This window comes from Petromyzon marinus, chromosome 30 (assembly GCF_048934315.1).
Source record: "Petromyzon marinus isolate PM22_M1 ecotype Great Lakes invasive population chromosome 30, UKy_Petmar_22M1.pri1.0, whole genome shotgun sequence".
Lineage (NCBI taxonomy): Eukaryota > Metazoa > Chordata > Hyperoartia > Petromyzontiformes > Petromyzontidae > Petromyzon > Petromyzon marinus.
In genome coordinates this window covers 4,188,768-4,209,992 of record NC_133696.1, presented here as the reverse complement: position 1 = coordinate 4,209,992, position 21,225 = coordinate 4,188,768, and the positions used below count along the sequence as shown (strand labels likewise).

The window sequence follows — 21,225 nt, the reverse complement described above, 5'->3', positions numbered from 1 at the left end:
TTCATTTGTGTGACCCCCCCTAGCTTATGTGCTCTGTAGACCAAATCACTGTTGGTGAAAACGGGGACTGATTTCATTGACGAGACAGAACGACCTCGAGCCATTTGCTGGTGCAATGTGTGCTATAGCCGATGCTCATAACTGCATTGCAGGTGATTTATGGGTGGCACCGATGTTCCAAAGTTTTCCACTTGTACTGTTGCCTTCAGCTGGGTTTACACGAGCGATCTGTTAGGCACACAAATCGCTCTCAATCGCCTTCCTTATTTTCTTGCATACGTGGATGTTGTCCGGTTGCATACGGTCAAATGTTTTGCTTGTTACACTTGCATGCAACCGATTGTGGTTGTATTTACTTCGATGTTGTACTTTGTTTTGACATGATTTACTTTAAATTATTGGTGATCCAGGGTCCCACTCTTACAAACGAGACCCGTCCTTGTCGCCTGAGTCCCCTCGCCAAGATAACAAAAAAATCCACCTAAAACTCCATCGCTCGGGTGTGCGTGGGCCCACATTTAAGGAGAGTCGCAAGCCCTGAAGAGCCGTCGCTATGGAAGCGGCGTCAGAGCACAGATGGTGGTGGCATGATTCACTGACGGTGGAGCGCAGTGACCCAGTAAACGTAGAATGTTGGGCCAGCATTGGTCCAACGGTTTCAGCCAAATGCCAGTGTTGGCCCAAAATTGCATGTTTAGTCGTGGGGGGGGGGGGGTGGAGATTATGACGTAATCTCTGTCAAAGTCCAGGCTAAAGAGCTTCGTCCTCCACCATGTTTCCATCCATACAATTGCCTTTTTTTAGTACAGAAATCCTCCACTCTCATAACCTCCTTTCTAACTCTTCTCCTCCTTCACCCTTTAGAAACCCCCCCCTCCTCTTCCCCACAATCTTTTAACACATTCATCTCTTCGCACACGGCTTTTGAGATGCCGTCGCACCGAATGTTGAACGGATTGTAAGATTGTTAATATTTGGTCTGGCCAGAGAATACGACCGAAATGAAGTGGCCTAGCGTGGTAGACATGGGCCCTGGGTGCAAGGAATAAAATGGGGCCTCCCCGGTTCATTGTCTGCCCACCCCCTCCCTCTGTCGTCCTGCAGCTGGGCCCCTGTGTAGTTGCACTGCCTACACACTCGATAGTTACGCCACTGACTGCTTCGTGCGACTTTTTGGTGCGAGGAACTGTTTAAATTATGGGTAGCGCGTGAAATTTTGCTCTAAATCCTAATTCATGCCGAATCCATGAAACTGAACTTTTGCTTCATCCCCAGAAGGTGTCATGTAAGGCTGATGGTTACATCACGGCTACATTACTCCTAACTTAGGGGTGCCACGGTGGTGGGATGTTAACTACCTCGCCTGGTATACAGGAGGGTGCAGGTTTGATCCCGATCCTAACGCGTGTATATTTGGAATTTGCACGTTCTCTCCCCGTGGTCACATAGGTTTTCCTTTGGATCCTCCGGTTTTTTTCCCCTTCCACGTTTTGAATCTGCATCCATTTAGTGTATTTGGCTGCTTTTTTTTAATGTTCACATGATAAGCCACATTGAGCTGTCATTTGTGGCCAGGTCACTAAAAAAAAAAGAAGCTATTTAGCTCAGTGGGCCTTACGTGGTAAAATAAAAGCTTTGTAAAAAAAAAGTTTTGAGCTCAAATGGTTTGCCGCTCAACGGCGCACTCAGTCTGTCCTTGAAACCTCGCCACGGCGAGGGATGAACTCGGCAAGGCGCGCAAATCCTCTTACCGAGGTTGACCCCATTGCATGTTTTTTTTTTTATTGCGCGTCCCCCCCCAAACAGAATCCCTCTCGCGCACTTTACTGCAGGTGAGAGCTCCGGGGTTTCATTGTAATTAATGGTCCGTGCTTTACATTTTATTTTTAGACTTTTGAGTTGTATTTAAAATTTTGTTACGCTTGGACGATCCCGTTTTCGGCAAATTTGCCCAGCTGGGTTTTTTCTTTTCTCCTTTTCTCCAAACCGTGATCCGCGGTGCTGCGCGAGCACGGCAGCAAAAACGAAGACGAACCAAAAAAAAAACGTAAACGTTCAGAATCGTAATCTTCATTAAGACGGGGAGGAGGAATCTGGGCTTATATATATGTGAAGCTCTTTCTCAAGAATGTCCAGGTATGGGCAGTTTCGCCAAGTTGCAACGGCAAGCAATACAAAAAAACACGATAGAAGTGCAAAATGTAGAACGTGAGCAAGTCACAAAATAAAATACGTAATTAATTACAAATTGTAATTGTCAAGCTTGGGCAAGGCAACAAAAGTGCCAGACCCACCGTAGCTCCTCAATAAAAAATGGCACATTAACAACGTTGAAGAGTGAGCACGGTGGGGGGCGGGGGGGGATACTTACGGAATATTTCACAACTGACAAACGAGGTGGTTTAATGGTCATAAACGAGACGCGCGCCAGTTAACAAAGAAAACGGTGCAAATGTAACGTGAGAGCAAAAGGTGCCAGGAAAAAAGGTAGACTTAAAATATGGAGCTTACTTTTGCACATGGACCTCAACCGGTAACATAAACGCACGTGAATTCACACTAGGAAAACGCTGCAGAGAAGCAGCGTTTGTGGCAGCAGGCGTATTCACTTGGTGTCGTAACATGTTAAAAAAAAAGAATTAAAGTGTCTATCATTCCCATGTGAATGTTTTGCGTATTTTTTTTACGTAAGCCAGAATGTCTAGACCCAAATTTGTAAAATCAAGTCTTGAAAACCCAAAGCGGTTTCCCGGTCCAATGACAATGGGGGGGCACAATGCTCCTATCCAATTGCAACACTGAGCCAGTGGTGGAAATTCCACATTCTTGTGGGTTCAGGTAATTTTTTTTTTTAATCCACAGGACAACTGCTGTTGCCATTTTTAAGTGGATGTTGATTTGTATACTTTTATCATTGTCTAACCACTGCCAGATGAAGGCCCCCCCCCCCATGTCATCGCAGCCCACCGTGGTCCTGCATTGCCACAATCCATCGCGCTCCTTCCTCCTGCAACACGAATTGCTTCTCACGGCTTCCACATCGAGCGATCGTCAAACGAGAGAGGCACGTGGGTCTCTTCTTGGGCTTCTCCCGCCCGTCTCGTTCGTCGGCCGCTATCCATTCCAGAAATGTATGCGGCTTGAATACATTGCTTGATAAATAATAATTATTCTATATATATTTTTTTTTTAATGTTGCTTTATATCATATCTTGCAGTATCTGGGCGATTCTCAGTGGAAAGGGTCACGCTGTGGGCTATGAACAAACCGATCCATAATTATCCCGTTTTATTGCTTGTCAGGATAAAATATACAAAGATCGAGGAGCTTGTGTCATCCTTGTCACGTGCATTCCAGTCACATTCAGTGACGTGCTTTTGTCTTTTTTTTTCCGTTACGCTGCGTTTTTTTCTATCTCGTCTTCGTTTTGATTTTTCAAACGCGCACGCGTGCCATGGCTCCCTACTCTCCCAGCAACTGCCCCCCCCCCCCCGCCACTGCCACTGCCATGCAAACGCAGCTTCTGGAGTTCTCACTGCTGGACGTGTTTGAGCACGAGTACGCATTGTTAGTTGCGTGTCTGACGGCTGCCAAAGAACATTACCTCACTCGGGGCGAGCGCCCAGTTCTTCGCTTCAAATCACAGCCTGCGTGATTAGTGTTGATGCTTTACCGCGTTCCTGAATGTCCAAGGGCTTTAACCCGCTCTCACTTGCTCTGCCCCCTCCCCCCCCACTCGTCTTCCCTGTGCCTTTTCGCGCAGGGGTACAGCGCGACGCCACCTTGCAACCAAATCCTAGTAGCCGCCAGTCAGCGGGGGGGGGGGGGCAAAATAGGAGGGCGATGGAGAGCCCCCTTCAATAAAGCAAATTCCCCTTTGAGTGCCCACGTGCGATTTGTGAAGAGTTCTTAGGGTCGAACCCGTGCGTTGTTCCGCACTGTCCGATGTTTCGCTCCACATACTGTGTCTGTGTGGAGGGAACCTTGTTCTTCACCTAACGTCCGTCTTATTTCTGGTCACAGATTTTCTCGCTTCCTGAAGAAGCTCCCCCAGCAGGTATGCCGAAATGTCGTCCATCGTGCCGAGTGGCACGCGGTTACCACCGGGCAACGTGGGATAGCCGCATGGCGCAACCGCAAAATTAAAGAATCCCAACGCAGTGATAAAATTGAGTAATGCTTGCAGCATAATCGCTCCCCCTGCGTTGCGCCCAACACGTACCATGAGGTTGCATGGAGGATTACTTCTCCCTCGATCCCCCGACAATCCCCCACCTCTTGGCTTAAGCCACCGTCGGATCCAAGGTATCCAAATTCATCCCCAAATTGAACCGCGCGCGAAGGCGGCGTAATAACCACGCCCGCCCCGAGTGCGGTTACCGGAGAAGACTCGCCTTGCAACGGACGCGCACCTCCTTAAGGGAGGGGGGGGGGGGCCGTGATTGATTTCCGTTCCAGGTTAGTTCGCACGTCCCATGCCCCCCCCCACCCACCCTACTCCCGCCCACCACTCTGTGCCAGCACTCGCATTGTTGGGGGAACAAACTGTACTGTGCCTCTGCCATTGCTTCGCGCGGCGTCGTTAAAGTGTCAATCGTCGCCGAGCGGAAAGGGACGCCGACACAATAGCGGCGATGTCCATCTTCTTTTTGGTTTTTTGTTGAACAAAAAAAAAGAACCCCTTTTTTTTGGCATCACCTACGCTCTGCCGTAATTTATATTTTTTCATCTCTCTCACTCTCTCTCTCTCCGCTGTCGTCGCTGGGGCTTGTTAATCGTATTCCGACGGCGCCCGCTTATGTAAGTGCGGGGAGATTTTCTGGCGTGCCGTCATGACCTCCACCCCCCGAGGCAGCGGCTTCGTGCGTGCGCTCGCAAGCTTTTTACGTAACGGCCGTAAAGAATTGCATTGTGGACACCGGCCGTTGGCGGTGGTGTCTGGGACGGTGCGATACATCCCAGCGTCGACCACATTTACTTAATTTACATCGCACCTTAATCCGTCCGTCTGGAAAGCGAGGTCTTGATGTAAAGAGCTTCAAAACACCCCCACCCCGCCCCACTCCGCCCTGCTATCTCAACCATAACACCTCCCTGCATCCCAAGCATCTCTCTCTCTGCCAGCAGCGTTAATTTAATGAACGCTAAATCCTGCCCATCGCTGGAATGCACGGAGACCGGGGATAATACTTGTGAGCGGATTTTAATGTTATCCCGCACCACCGCGGCACACTGGATGTAATGAACGCGCACTGCAAATTGGAACACCGCGGTGCGTTTGGTTACATGCAGGCACATTGAAAAATATGTGCTGCTGCATTAGTCATTGACTCAATGGCAGGTCCTTGGCCCGAACTCACTCAATCTCGTTCAAACTTGAGCTTTCTTCATATTCTACGAGAAGTCGAGACCTATTGGTGTCTTACCTGTCTTGTGGCCTCCATCCCATCATCCTACCAATATTATATTTTTCATCCAACCGTTGCTTCTGAGAACCGTGTCCAATCTAAATCTTTGGCCTTGTCCAAGTTGTGCAGATTTGACTTGCCTCCCTCCCTGAGCCTGCATTTAGAAAGACTTCATTACTCTTTCATTCTTCGCGCCCATGGTCTAGCCTGCGTTTATTGTGTGTATGTGTCCGGTAAGATGTCTGTCCGTGGTGTATAATAATCAGCCAAAGTTAATGAAGTGTTGAGCGAAGCAACAGTCCTGATTTTTTTTTTAATAAATACATATAAATACTGTTTACATATCACTACTGAATTGAAAGGACTCGACTGTTTGGTCTCATTAGCTTCAACATTGTCAAAGCTGTGTTTGTCTTTGACATCCACTGCAACACTAAGACACACGTGAGCACTGCATATCACTCCTCCTCTTTCCATGAAGTTATTTTGGCTTTTTTAGAAGGAGTAAATCGATTTTCTCAAGAGGGGAAAAAAAAAATGTGTAATCAACTACCCATCACAGAATTCACGTACTCGAAATCGAATTTGATTACGCCCGAGCAAAGGGACGCCACTGATCGGTTGGGCACGCGCTAGCGGTCGCACCGCACGGCGTTTTCCAATGAGGTTGGGGCACCAGCGGGCACGGCTCGTCAGGCGCTGTGTGGGTCGTTCTCAGTGAGCAAGGGGGGCTGGACTTGTTAGAAACTCCCGATTTTTTTTTTCTATACGGAAAACCGATAATAAATAACTTTTTTTTTACTTACCCGTATCAATAATGGTAAAACAACTCTTCTTCTTTCATATGGCCGATTTGTAGATGCAGAGCAACAACTACAATTTCACCTTCAGGTGTTCAAGCCCAGATAACCGTGTCAGGAGCCAGCGGAATTATATCGCTGTGTCTCCTTCGTATTTGTGAATCGGGCATTGCGTTTTTATACGTTGTACGGGTCTGTTCTAGATGACCACAGTCGCACACTACAGGCGGCGAGAGAGTTGCGTGGTGACGCGAGAGGGTTGTGTGGTGGCACGAGAGTTTTTAATTGTGCATCATCCGAAATTAGAATTTAGAGAATTGAGCAATGCAGACTGCTATGATATCATCAGGGGTCACAGGAATCCAGAAACTTCTATGCTCATTGAAGTAGAACGAGGGAGAGGATGACCAGGAGAGATCGACTGATGGAGTAAAAAAATAAGCCACAAGAACGGATAAAAAATATAGTTCAGCTTTGTGTGCTTTACGCTGGTTCTTTCGGTAAAGTCACATCGAAAGAAAATCAATTAAGTACATTTCTCATTTAATTTCTTGCTACGTGATTTTACCGAAATGAACCATTGAGTAATTCCTGCAGTCACGTAAGTTTCAAATCAAGTTTGCTTGCTTTGTTTAAGTGATGAGTTTACCTGTCCTATGCTTTGTACTCCTATTGTGTTTTTGTATTGTTTGTTTATAACGTTCCGACCTGCTCCTCCTAGACATCTGTAAAAAAAGGGCTTCATCGCTAATCGTATTCCTCCAGTATATATAAATATTCTGAGATGGGAAATGACGGTGATGATCGCCAACGGTTGCAGGACTGTTGCTGCTGCCAGAAGTTTGTGCACCCATCGGCCTCAGGGAGAAGGGGCTGGAGAGGAGGAAATACGAGAACATTTTGTAATGTGTTGCCCTCCTTCCGTGCTTAATCCAGTGCTGGTCATGTATATAGTCACTTTTGAATTTCTGGAAGTGTGACTGGGAATTGCCCCACGATGCCGGTCAGAGGGGTCCTTTATTTTTCCCCCCCAAACACGTGACGAGCCAGTCGGGGAAAACGTATTCGGAGTAAATGTTTTTTTTTCCTTTTATTGGCATGGTGAGAATTTGAGCTCTGGGTATCGATTGCACGCCCGAGAATTTGGTGCAATGTGTTTTGTACGCTGCGCCGTGAACCTGTCGACCTTGCGTTCGATTCCCAGCCCACGGCTAACGTCGCTGGCGAGAGTGATGTATATCCTCTGGACCCCATCACCTACCCACAATGACCAGCGTGGAAAAGTATTATCCAACAACCATCATGAACAATATGGCATTTGGAGGCCTTCATCCAACATTGAATGAGCAAAGGGATGTACATTAATACTGCTATTTGATAAGCCGAGTGTAAATGGATTGGTCAACGTAAAAAAAAAATCTGTTATTTGACAGCATCTCACCCTTGTGCGCATGTGTGCATGCCTGCAATATTCACTGTTCATCCACGTGTGCGTGCGTTTTGTGTCTGGTGACATGGGTCGCTGACTGACGAAGGGTGGCTCTTGCTGCTGCGTGTCTGTGGTGCTGGCCACCCACCCCTTCGTTTGTACTGTCAGCCGTCAAAGGTGCTCTCTAACAGCATTTGTCTAACGGCTGTATGGGGGGGATCTTTGAAGAGTTCTGGGGGCAAAAAAAACCTATCGTTATTTATCCTCCTATAGCACTCTCTCGAGATGCCATTTTTTTGGGGGGGGGGAAGGTCCTGCATTGGGATGTTTGGCCATTTCCATTCGTGTGTTTTGGCATGCGGGAGGAAACCGGATGTCCCAGAGAAAACCCAAGCATACAAGGGGATAGCGCTCAAAGCTCTGCGCACATTCAAGAAACCATTTACTGTACTTCCACCATCTGTGGGATGCGTGCCTGACACAATAGTACTTTTGGTTCATTCCTTGGCTGCGTGATTGGCACATGCTCTCTGAGCCTGCCCTGGGCCTCCGCTCGAGCAACTCCACAATCGCCTAATGGGGGTATCGTCACTGGGGAGACGAAGGTGACCTCACTGCCCTTTTCACGTGATGTGCCAGCTGTGATCGGTGCTCGCGAACAGCACTTTCCCCTGCGGTCTGCAAGGCTAATTGAGAGATCTTTGTCTTGTGTGTGTGTGCACGTGCGTATGCATGCGTGTTTATCTGTGTTTGTGGGGAGCGGTGATGCAGAAGTTGCCGCACTACATAATGAACGACGATGCCTGGGTTCGATTCCTGCCCACGGTTGATATCAGGAGCTTAGTGGTATCTGACTTAGTTTCTAGGTACTGGGCCTCAAGTAGGTCTACCCAACGAAATATAAACACTGCATCTTCCACATTATAGAAAACACTTATTCCCCCTGTATTTAAAAAAAAAGTGGGATATGTCTAATAGATCCGGTAGGCATGTGTGTGCGTGAGAAACCAGATTTGTATAATCATATTGACAGGGAGCACATGCTTGGTGTGTCTTCTTATAATCTGGAGAATATGGTAACTGTTATATTATTTGGCTGCTATAAATTTCCACGTGATAAGCCACTTCGTCATTTGTGGGCTGGCTCACTTCTCAAAAGTAAGCTAATAGCTCGGTGGCTTTTACCTGCGAAGATGTTACATTTTTAAAATTAATTAATGGTTTGCTTACTTATTCTATACTTTACACTCCTTTCATGGTTTCGTAGTGTATGTAACTTTCTGACCTGCCCCCCCCCACCATCCTACACCACACCAGCATTATGCCAATAAACAGCACTTGCCCAAACAGAACTGTATCGGCTACATGTTTGTGGGTGGGGGGGGAAGAGTTATCGTTGTTGTGTGCATGTGTACGCGTCAGACCTGGGGAGTGAATTGCAATTGTGCCATTCGTATTGAGTTACAATCGCAGTGTAATTCTACTCGGCTAACTGTTGCTGTTGCTGCTGCTGTGATTGTAACTAACTATAATTGACTCCGGGGTCTGGCGTGCGCCCTCTTCCCCCCGCCACCTTGCGCAACGCACACGGCAGGAGGAGAACGTGGATTGGTTCCCGCGCATGCGCGCCATGTCGCTGGTGAGCTCCGAGGGCGAGGGTGAGCAGAACGAGATGCGCGTGCTGCAGGAGAAGCTGGAGATGACGGCGCGACTCATCTCGGGACTCTGCAGCCAACTTTCCGAGCTCAAAGAACAGGTGTTTTTTTGTTTGTTATCGCGGTTTTATAATTATAATTGGCCACCGTCGTTATCGTGAAACCTATGTTCCGTTCCGACGCCAGGCCGTCACCGTTTGCTCGTGGTCTCGCGATCCAACGGGTCCGCACGTGGCTTCTGCACACGAGCCGGCTCCATCACCGTGGTGGACGGCCGAAATAATGGTAATCGTGGTTCTGGGCGATGATCGACCGACTGCCGAAATGAAGGCCGCCTCTGCGAGCCACCACAAACTGTCGCGGTCCATGCGATACGTAGCAATCCACCCGGCACCTGCACGGGATCAGATGCCATCGCTCCATCTCCACATTTCGCGTACATTTTGGTGGGTGCCTTCAGTCCTTTGGCTGCCCCCTTGCAATGTTAGACTTGACCACCAACCATCATTCCCTCTCGTGGCACATACTGCCCAACCCACTTACGACAGTATGATACATCCAACTTGGTGATTGATCTAATCCATTAATTTGTCTTTCTCTATATTGCTCCAAGAATGAATCTCTCCATGCCAATAAAAATAGTTTTATATTGTAGCAAGCATGTAACAACTAAATTATAGACCCCATTGTATTGTAACTTAGTATTCCAATTGTGCCACTGGAGTCGTGGTTTTTGTGTGTGCCACATGCAGATGTCTACTTCACTGCACAGTGATCAGTGTTGCGAAGACAGACCCCGGAATATGACCCCAATGGCAAGTGTCCTTCTGAAGTCCCTTCAATAGGCCTCTCATCCACGGTGGATGGCAATTGTTTTTTTTACATGGCCTGCCTCGAATATTCATGACAAGATGGGCCAAATTATTTGGTCCTCAGAGCTGGAATTTTGCTAAATTAAGTGGAGGGCAGGGGGGGGGGGAAGTTCTATGATTTAGTCTTTTTTGTAGTCTCCATTCCAGGTTGAGATCGTACACGCTCTACAGTCGAGAAACATGTTTAATTAAACAGCTAAAACTTGGATTCACACCCAGGATACCTGCTAACCTGACTCGATGCTCTCGGTGTTAACTCGTCGTGTAACGCATCGATTTTAAAATTATGGTCACGGAACATGCATCAAGATGTGCCGAAACAAAACTTTTTGAGTCGTGCAAATATTAGTTTTTCCTCGAGGGGTAATAGTTGGAATGACTGAAGGCCGCATTAGAAAAAACTATGTAGAAAAATACAAATGTAATTCATACAGTACAACTGAGATGAACAACACCAATTAAACCGTGCAAATCAAACAGATCAAAGTATGCAGCACAGACGAGAGAGATCAAACAAAAATCGTACGGTACAAATTAGACTGCAACAGAGATGGACAGTACAGATAACAAATCAAATCCACGAAACAGACGGTACACACAATGGCAACACCAACAAAAAAAATATTTCTTTGCATCCGGTTGTGACCCTGAATCATGGAGGGGTGATTCTTTGACATGCTGTTATCCTGTTGAACCGGTCTAATTTCTTAAATTGTTGCAAATGAGAATAAGTGCCTGGGTGGGTGGGGAGGAGGGGGCATGAGGTAGAGGAGGGGTTGATGGTGAGGAGGGGGGGGGGGGGCACCGTTTTGTGCGTTCACACTTTGCTGCACGGTCTCTGGACAAGGCGGCAGCAGCATAGCTGTTGAGTACGCAGGCGGCGGTGCAACTGCACTGGGGCCTACGGACCAGAGGGGACCCGAGGGTGCACTGGACGCCAAAGAGGGAGAATTGAACTGGAGGGGGTGCACCATTATTTAATTCCTTGCACAAGGGGCTCATGCCAACCAAGCTAGGCCACTGGGACGAGTGGCACCATGATTTACTTTGGCGGCATGACAGTTTTTGCTGCTCGCACCAGCTCCACTAGGCACTCCTCTTTTCACTCTCAATCCTGCCACTTCTCCCCCCCCCCCCCCCTCCCTCCATAGTCTTGTCTACTTCTGGCTATGTTCACACGTGTCGATCCAAGGATGTCAACAAAATGGCCACTTTTGGCTTCCATAAACACTGAGCTTGTGTGTGCGTCTGTCGATGTAATTGGTATAATTGGTCACCATAGAGCCACGCGAATTGTCAAGACTTTGGCTCGGCTTTTTCAGCAGGACCGACGAAGATGGTTTGTTGTTTTGCTACTGACGTGTTGCGTGTTAACGCACTGATGTTTGTAAATGCGTCTGGGCTTGAGCAATGCCATGAGGTTAGTGTGCCTGTCACCAAGTTACTTTTATTTTTCATGGCCTTGACATGCAAAATGTAACCATTCAAATTGTGCTCCCGCACGATGTAATGCTCTGTGGCGTTTGTACCAAACCCATGCAATTTGCCACAATTTGCTGGCCAGGTACTGGCCCTATTCCGACGGCAACCCATCCTGGTCAAAACCCATCGTGTAGCCGAGAGTCCATAATCTCTCCATGCCACCAACATCTGTGCTACCGATCTTTCGGCAATGAGCAACCCCATGAACTTTGCAGCAATGGCATCCCGATGGAATACTGGTTAGCGAATAAAGAGGGGTTTGAAAAGGGTTTGAACAGTGCATTGGTCTACAGAATACCTAATCTGGGGTAATCATGTGACCAGTTTGGACTAATTGGAAGTTGCCATGGCTGTTGCCCACTAGCAGACACCACGATCAGATTTGGCCATATTTTGTAACAAATGTATTTATTTTACAATGTAAAATGTCGTTGAAACTATTGCTGATGATGATGCCTTAATGCCATCGTGCCCTCCAAAAGCTAGGCTGACCGCAGAACAACTTGGCAACATCGTTGGAAGTTCCGCAATTTTTGGATTTATGTCGAACACGAGGTTTGGGGGTGACCCATTCGTGTGATTGCGAAGTGGCTTTTCCCTTTGGCGCCGTCGTGTCAACCGGTGAGGGCTGAAATTCTAATAGACGTGCCTTGCTCTCCTTATTTTATCCACTTCATTTGCTGGCCATCGAGAAATGACGGGGGTCAGCATATCGTGCACTTCCAGATGCCCTTCTGCGGCCATCTGGAACTGTTCCTTCCGACGTGCGAAACCCACTGGAGCTATGCACTTTTAAATGTAGAATTTGAAAACTCGTTTCTTTTCAAACTTCGTTTTTGTTCATTTAGTAGTTGGTGGATTCCCCGCACCTCTGATTTTAGCACTATTGGTTACGTATGGTGCAAAATAAGTTCAACATATGGCGCGTTTCGTCGCCCTTGGGTGAGGTTGGCTTTTCATCCGTGTAGGGGTGGTGGTGGTGGTGCGTTTCAGTTTTGTGGACTCTCGACTCTTTCCGTAAATCGGCCTTTATTATTATATTTTCTACACAATTGGCAATTTCCTTGAAAGTGATGCGCCCAATGTGTATTTTTAGGTTTTTGACATTTGGCAACGCTTGCCTACTTTGTGGAACTTGCCCCCCCTTGGGGGTAAACGCAGAAGCGAGGCTCGGCGCTGTGACATCACTCCCTTGGCTTGACAGCCCAGCCGTCTGTTTTCACGCGTGTGGCTGAGAATTGCGCTTTTTTTAATAAGCCGTGCTAAAACTTCCATGCCTTGTCACCCGCCACGCTAAGAGTTAAGACCTCCAAGTTCCGCCGACTTACTTCAAGTGAGAATTAAGTGGTTTCGAGATGTACACCCACCTGATTGCAGGACACATTCCGCGCGATGTAGGGGACTTTTAATTTAAATGGAGATGGAGAGATTACTCTGTGCGTATGTCTTGTGATCAGTCGGTCATCTCACTCGGTCAACCCATGGCACCAGGGTCTGTCCCATGACCTCCTTCCTGCCAGCAGGCGTTTGACACTTAATGTGGCCTTAAAGTGCCGTGGTGACGTCACCGCCACTTAGTGGCGAATGGCGGTGTTGTTATTGTGGCCTGCAATTGAGCCGACCCTGAAACTGCGATAGAGGTTACGGAGCGGACACGCATTTCCAGTGACCTTGACCGCGTTGATTTGGTAGCGTCCTGCACTCCACATGCTTAGCAATAATCAGGTGCGTGCAGTTTGTAACAAAGGCTTGATTTGTATTTGAATGGAGAAGATGAGTAAACATCGAACTTACAGTTCAGTTTCAAAGGGTGGTCCGTGGTGGATCGTGAGGGGACTGGTGTTTGAGAAGCCCTGAACAAAATGGCGCAACCGCTTCCGTGGTGTACAAAAATCCAGAATATGCCGCGGGAAGCAACAAAAATACCCCAAAATACTGGGACAATGGTGAAAACTATGCAGAATGTATTTTCTGGAGTGGGTGTCCCTTTTACCTAGCGGAAAATATCTGGGATTTTTTTTTTCCCTGGGAAGATTTAATTTAAAAACATTCGGGAAGAGAAAAAATAAATGTGACCCAGGAGGAAAATCTAGCCGAAAAGAAACCTCCACCTTTTTTTTTTCTCCCACACTCCTCTCCGACCCAGATCCGTGGCGTCACCATCACCTTTTTGAAGCAAGTCCTTGTTGGGGTGCCTCGTCAACGGTGTCTCGGGCAAAAGAGAATCTTCTACAGCTGGTTGTCCTGTGTTTTGAGAAAATAAAATCTCTGTGGCAGTAGTGAAACCCTGTGGGAACCGACCCCATCACGCACCTCCGCTTTTAGCACGGTTGGCTACTTACGGAGCGAAAGAAGTTCTATACGTACGACGTAAGAATAACAATTTGGTAACGCCAGCGATCCATGCGCACTTTCATCGTCACACTCTCTGCAGGATTATCGGTCGCGTCCTGAATGTCTCCATCTGTGCGCACAAGGTCTCTAACGTCCAAAACAGAGGAACACTCCACAGTGGAAATGAATGTGAACAAGTTAAAACAGTGGGACATCCGAGTTGACAACCATCCACTATTCTTCATTCCCTGCCAAAAACGTATTTGAAAGTTTGCGCCAAATCCTTAAGCCCGTGGGATTGGATATCAAAACGTGACGCTGCACCGTCGAACGTTGCTATTCTTCCATACGGCAGCATCATCGTCATTATAAATACGTTGAACACTTCACTCCGTGCCTGACCTGAGTGGGCCGAGGCTGAGGAACATTTTTTTTTTACTCTGTCCACAAAGTTCAAACCTGTTGTGCAGTTTTCATTCGGTGTAATTACTCCTTAGACCAACTAGAAAATTCCCGTTTATGTTTTGCCTGTGCGGGGGAAGATAACATTGTGAATCGTTTTTAGACCAACATTTTCATGTGGGGATGAAGGCTTCACAAAGTACTTGGCTGGCGCCAAATGAAACAAATGCTACAATGCGAGGATGTGAGGCCAGTACCGATGAAAAGAGGATTAAGGGTTTTTTTTTTTTAAAACGGTTATTTTGTTTTAATCTCTTTTAGTGTGTGCGTAAGCATTTCATTATAGTTCACTGCTGTGTAATAGATAAGAGTCACTTGTTTTTAAATAAAATTACTCATTTAGGGGGGGAGGGGGGGTGGTGATATTTTGTGAAGAGGAGAAATGATGCTGTGATATTTTTGGTGACTGGCCCTTAACTCTTATTGTCAGGCAAGTGAAAATATCCAACGTTCATTTATCTCCGTGCAAGAGGAAAAACCAACGTTTTCACTTCAAGTTATGCATGTGTAAGATTGCTTGTTAGGCGGTGACAATGCAATTGCTGTACCACAAACAAACTGCAGATTTCACTTCCTAGTGTCGGTACACCCCAAGTTTGTCCTTCACATTGCTGATGGATGTACCAGTGACGGTAAGATTTACGATATGTAAAGCATTTTCACGTGACCCACATCCATTATCATTGAGTGCGCGCCTCCACGAGAGGGGATGAGGAGAGGTTTACACGAGTGAGAGTTGAGGGACTGGGATATAAACAGATGATCTAGAGTTGGGGTAATGTGTCAAAGGCCTGTAATCAAGCACTAGAGGCGGTTCGGGTTTGTGGATCGCAGTACATGTTGTGCTACTCCCTTCAGCCTTGTGGGCATCGAGTAAGGTGCCATACCCTGGCTCGCCAAGAGAATGCAGTACAGCAAGGTGGACTAATCGCCATCTGTTTCCATCTGTATGGAGATGGTGTTGCCCCCCACCCCCCCCCCCCCCCCTCTCGTGCTTGCGTGGGTTTTCTCAGGGTGCTCCGGTTTCCTTCCACTTGTGTAATGGAGATGTCACAGAAGGGAAAAAAACATTCTAAAGCTGAGACAACGGAGGGCGGGGGGGGGGGAATGGAATCGGCAGTGCAGAGAGCCAGAGGGGGTGAGGGTATTTTCGCCCAGAGGGGCAGCAACAGATTAGAGCTCGCTGAGCAGTAGTTGACGGAGGAGTTTAGACCCGAGGCTCTGGTTGCTGGGACACCCACAGAGAGAGCACGGGAAGAAGAGTACAGCGGTGTGAGGCGAGGATGGGGAGAGAGGAAAACGGAGGGCGAGGGTCCGTGGAGGGTCTTGCGGACGGCGATGATGGGCTGGGGGTCGACTCCTGCAGTCGATCCTGCGGGACTGGTGGCGCGAGAGACTAACGGCGTCGCTCGCCGCTTCCCCGTGTGAACCCCCCCCTGCTCCTCCGCCCGACCGCCCCCCCCCCCCGCAGATGACGGAACAAAGGAAAAACAAGCAGAGGCAAGGCCTCCTCTCCAGCAGCCCCCCCCACGGCAACGCCGCGCTGCAACAGGCTGCTACGTGACACCGCTCTCGCCCCCACCACTCCCTCGGCTCTCGCCTGCAGTCGACGCACCAAATCGCCCACCTTGCCCCCCCACCTATCTACCAACTTGCCTACCTATCCACCTGCCCATGTGTTCACCGACAAACCCTCTGGCCTATTTGGCAACTAACCTACCTATCTGCCTACCTGGGTGTACACCGACCCACCTACTCGTGCGCCTACCCCATCCCACCCTTCTCGGACACCTTCCCTTCGTTACAAAATCTCCCTGCTCACCTCGGCGCCACTTTTCAAATGGCGAGGCGGCGTTTTTTTTTCATCGTCTGCCACACCTAGTTGGAATAATAATATTTATCCATTGTTATTATTCATCCGTGCGGTGTGCTTTTTTTTTCCTGATGGTTTAGTTGCACAGTCTGGGAGCTGGGTTTGTAGATGGTGACAGAAGTGGTTGGTGATTCGTGTGGGGACCACCTGAAGGTCAGTGGCTTAGCACCAGGTTGTAATGCATGTTGATGATTATTTATAAACCGGGCCCTCTGCCTCCTGCCCTCTCCCTGTTTATTCCCCCCAACAACTTTCTTGCCACCCACCCCCAACCCTATGCAACCACCACCCACGAGCCATATCCCCTTTCCTCCCCACCCAGACAGCTACCCCTCCCACCTCACCCACCACAGCCCATGCCAGACATCTGACTACCCCCAACTACCCCGAAAATAAATTTCCCCCCCTCTTGCCCACACCTCCCCCCCCCGCCGCCTCCCTAATCCTGCAGTCGTCACGCAGTTCCATCACGTCCCATCCACCCTGCCCATGGCCGCCTCCTCCCCACCTCCCAAAAAAAAAAACGAAACCAAAAAAACCCCCACTCGGCTTTCGCCCACAACAGTGAGTCACGCCGCCTCCGCTGCTGCACGTAGGCCCCGCAGGGCGCAGTGGTGGAGAACAAAAAAAATCGTAGGAAGTCCCCGCTGTAGAAATTACTGCCGCTCGATATAACAAAAAAAAATTCTCATGTCATTTTCGGCAATCTTCAGCAAAATTGGGGCCTGCCGGCTGACTTCGTGACGTACGCAACCAATCACAACATCATCATCATCATTCTAACTACCGAGTGTCTTTTGTATCCTTGCCGTTGGTTGTTAGCAGTGGGCGTTTTCGTTTTCCATGGCCGCAGATTTATGTCCCTGGACTTTCCGTTTTTGTGGCGGTGGATCCCCCGATTGGGTCACCGGATACACTCCACCGGTTTGGGTTGAGACGGCTGTGCGCGCGCGCGCGCGTGGGCTCGCGTGACCTGCGTACGTACATATGGTATGCTGAACTTCTTTCGCACCGTACGTAGGCAACCACGCTTATCGGAAGGTCTGCGGCGGGGGTTCAACAACCAACTAAGCGGTTAAAGGAAATGTGGTTTTCAATCTAGATTCTAACAACCTATTTACCCACGACGGCTGTGTGCTGTAAAATGGCTTCATTTACTTTTGAAGCAAGCGGCGGTGGGGGGTGTAGTTTAGAATAATCCAAAGATCTGCACTTTAATACTGTATTGTGCCGCGATGTGACGCAACTGCCAGTCCCAACCAACCGTGTGCTTGCGGGTTTGCTTTTATTTACAATCTGGTGGCCTTTGTTTTAAACCCACGCTTCATTTTTTGACAGCCGAATTCAAATGCTGTTTAGACGTTGACAGTTACTGTACATATAGAAGTCGCCAGCTGTGGGTTAGCAATTGGGCTGCACATGTTGCTGCCTCCTTGCGTAAATTATATATTTATACGTGAAATGTCCACAGCCGAGATTAATCGTTGAGAAATGTCGGTGGTGCCTTTTGTGAGTATACTCGTGTAGAATATATTGGTTTATTTCAGGTCTGTAAATTATGCCATTCCTATGTCAATGTTGGTCTCTGGTATCTGCCTTTTTTTATTATTGTGACGGTTCATGGTTGGGCTTTTGCTCGTCTTTGTGTGCCAACGAGATTAAGACAACTGGACTTTCGTCTAAAAAACAGGAACCGCTCAATAGAGTAACCACAATAAGGGGTTGTCCATCTACAATACAGCACGCGCACGGCTACACCCAGATGCATGTGCAGGATGCGCAGATGGCTCTAATTCCCAGCAGCACCACTCATCCATTACCGCACGCGTCGCCGCATGTGACAGACGGCCATCGCTTTGATGCATAACACCGTCACTGGCCGGGCGCGACAGGATGGCGAGGTGGTCCATCTCGTGATTTTTTTAAAGGGGGGTTGGCAGTGGCGTGCGTGCGCGGCACGCATGGACACGTGACCGCACGGACCTTTTTCCCCTCCCACCCCACGTCCCTCCCACCCCACGTCCCTCCCTCCACCCCCCCCGCCACACCCCCCCCCCCGCCTACCATGTCGCAATTGCTGCCGTACAGCAATGATAGCCTTTTGGGCAATCGCTGCCCGCGAGAAATTTCTCAACGACCCTGTGACCCCAGAATGGCAGCGACGTCCATCGTACGGTGACTGGAGGGGAGGGGAATGGGGTGGGGGAGGAGTTGCGTGACGAGTTATCGAGCTGTCTCGCGGCACGGTGGCTGAAATCCCATGGCTACAAAAAAAATTGCAACACCCACCAATTTGATTCTGGAATATTAACAAAAAAAACTTAACCAATCGGACAATTGATCTTGGGTTTTTGGTTTCCAGATTTTTTTTTTCCCGAAATGAACAAATGTGAACCGCTTATGTTGAAGAAAAGGGAACAAAACTTTTGGAGGGCATGCCACATGCAGTGGCTTGTAGATTGTGTGTGTGTGTTTGTCATTGACAAGGCCATGTGTTTTTTTTTTCACATTGCAGGCTCAAACGGGGTTGTGTGTAATGTAAGAGACCTTGACTTTTCGAAGCACGGCTCATAATTTATGCAACGAGCAACGCCCCCTCCTATTGACGGTGCGCAGAATTTCTCCGGGAGTGCGGTGTGTAGCTGTATAAGCATTTGGAACTGGTGTGGGTGGGTGGGCGAGGCGATAGGAATGCAATCCGTGCAATATTTAACATTGCAGTAATTTATGCAGCCTGGATTATTTTTTTCGTAGCTCGTACCCGGCCGTCCCAGCCACGTGGTCAACGGTGCGTTCCCAAGCGCTTCGGGATCTTGTGAACAGTGCCGCCAGCATGTGACACCTTAAGGGTGTGATGCGGTTGATCTTCACTAATTTTCAGAGGGGGCGCGCCACTTTCGCCCAATCGGACATCGGAGTGAGGGCCGCCACACATTTGAAACAATTGGGAATTGGCAGCGCGATGATGGTGTTTTCCACGCTTGTGTTTGTCGCGGGCTGCACTAAAGGCCGCCAGCGGGCCTTGCAATAAAGAACACTGGTGTAATGAATTCGTCGCTCTATAAAAATCGATTCTCAAGCCCCAAGATGTTTCGTCGAATCGTGCTTGTTAGAAGCGATTGGGTTTTTATTTTCCATTCGTATACCAGTACGTTTATATGTAATCGGTTCCCGTTACCCCCGCTGCTGCTAGATGCCTCTACATTCGCAATGTTATTTACAACAATAACAAAAAAGTCGCTCTTGAAATGTATTGTGACCCGCCGAACTGTGACAATTTCATGGCGGCGCAATGTTGTTGCGTGTTTTAGTAGTTACAGGGCCACTGGCTCCATCTTCCAAGTCCCCCAATGCCTGATTTATGTAGCACTTAACGTGCGTGATAACAGTAATATATTTGTACTCGCGGGTCTGTCCACTCTACGGAGAGCACAGTGTAACACTGGTGAGGTATCGAAACGGCAGAAACGCCAAATAAATAAAATGTATATTTTCCAAAATGCCCTTTTTTGTTTGTTTGCTTCTTGCTAACGTCTTTTTTTATTTCTCAATCAATGTTATAACCAGGTGGAAAAACCCCTGGGAGGTGAAATGGATTTCGTTAGCACTGTAAGGTGCAATTATTGGCACGGTGAAAGGATTTGCAATATTCCTTTTTTTTAGGAAGTTGAGATTGTGTTTTTAAATTGCTCGCCTGCTTAAAATAGTTCTCTGCCGCGGTGTTGTGCATAAAATGTCAGGCCGGGCATTCCGGTGGCACACTTGTGTATTTACTGCCTCCTTTCTTCCTCTCCCAACACCTTCTTTATGGGAGATGGCCGAGTCCACAAACTTCCGGTTGCTGCAATTCATCATTGGTGGTCGATCATCTTCATGTGCCTGTCTGGTGCTGGTGTCTCCGTGTCATTCCCCTCCCAAGCGCTGCCTCCATCCACCCGTCCATGTCTTTTTTTCCTCATTCGCCCTCTGCCCTCTCTTACCTTCCACCAGCATTGCAGTTGCCTTTGCTGGGGTTCCTGTGTTCGTGGCATTCTTCTCATTTCGGCGCACGAGGCCGATGCTTTACAAACTAAATTTTAGGTTTATTTTTATCAAATGGGCACCGTAAAAGGTAGTGGCCGTGCAGATGGCAATCTTAAATTATCCAGTGATGGTACACATTTGACCCAACTGCTTTTTGGCATAGAAGAGTTTATGCCCGAAACTAATAATATTTTACAGCTCTTTGTCAATCCACTGCTGAATGAAGGCCCTCCCCCCACATGCCATGTTGACGAGTGGGATTTAACCATACTTCACCGTGCGAGTCGGTGCGATTTGGTGGAGTGGGTGCCAAGGACCATTTCAGACATCATCGCTGATGGTTTGCCGGTGTCAGGAGTTAAACTCGAAGTTATGCCGAGCTCAAAGCACAGTGTCTCTTATGGGCTTTGTAATAATACTAATCTGTCTTCATTGGTCACGCAGGGAATGGCAGACACGGCATAGAAAATTATCCCGGTATGTTAGGGCCTTTCTAGGGATGACTTTAGCAGCCTTGCGTTCGTGCTTGCGTGCACTAAATGACCCTAATATAAATACGCATCCTTTCGGACAATCGAACCTTTTTCAGCATCGGTGAGGACCCAGGTGTGTGAGGGAGAATTTCCGGTGCTCCGTTTTGGATTGGCAACACCAAAGAAGTGGGGATCGCTGCTTAGTGTGACCGCAGCAGCGCCAACTCTCGACCCACCGCATGACACCACACCCTCCGTCGCCTACGAAATGCAAACATTGCCCTGTGACGGAGATTGTAATGCCCGGCATCTGGCTGCGCCCTGGATACTGTTTTTGTTCAAAGCGATTTTTACACTACTACAATAAGGATTTATAAAGTAAACTTTTTTTTACTTTTTTCTTTTGCCACGTG

The 21,225-nt window shown here is 48.2% G+C and overlaps 1 protein-coding gene across 3 annotated transcripts in view; it reads left to right on the top strand.

Moving 5' to 3' along the window:
- LOC116947491 (inositol 1,4,5-trisphosphate-gated calcium channel ITPR1-like) overlaps positions 1 to 19,816 on the top strand; it is a 144,953-nt gene extending 125,137 nt beyond the window's left edge. For 2 of the 3 annotated variants that reach the window (XM_076070630.1, XM_032963298.2), the window contains exons 57-58: positions 9,233 to 9,394; positions 15,915 to 19,816. In XM_076070630.1, coding sequence (XP_075926745.1) covers positions 9,233 to 9,394; positions 15,915 to 16,007 — 255 coding nt within the window. In that variant the 3' untranslated portion in view covers positions 16,008 to 19,816. Of the gene's footprint in view, positions 1 to 9,232; positions 9,395 to 13,793; positions 13,886 to 15,914 lie in introns of all 3 variants that reach the window. The other variant, XM_076070629.1, reaches the window with a different exon arrangement.
- Positions 19,817 to 21,225: the final 1,409 nt, after the last annotated feature.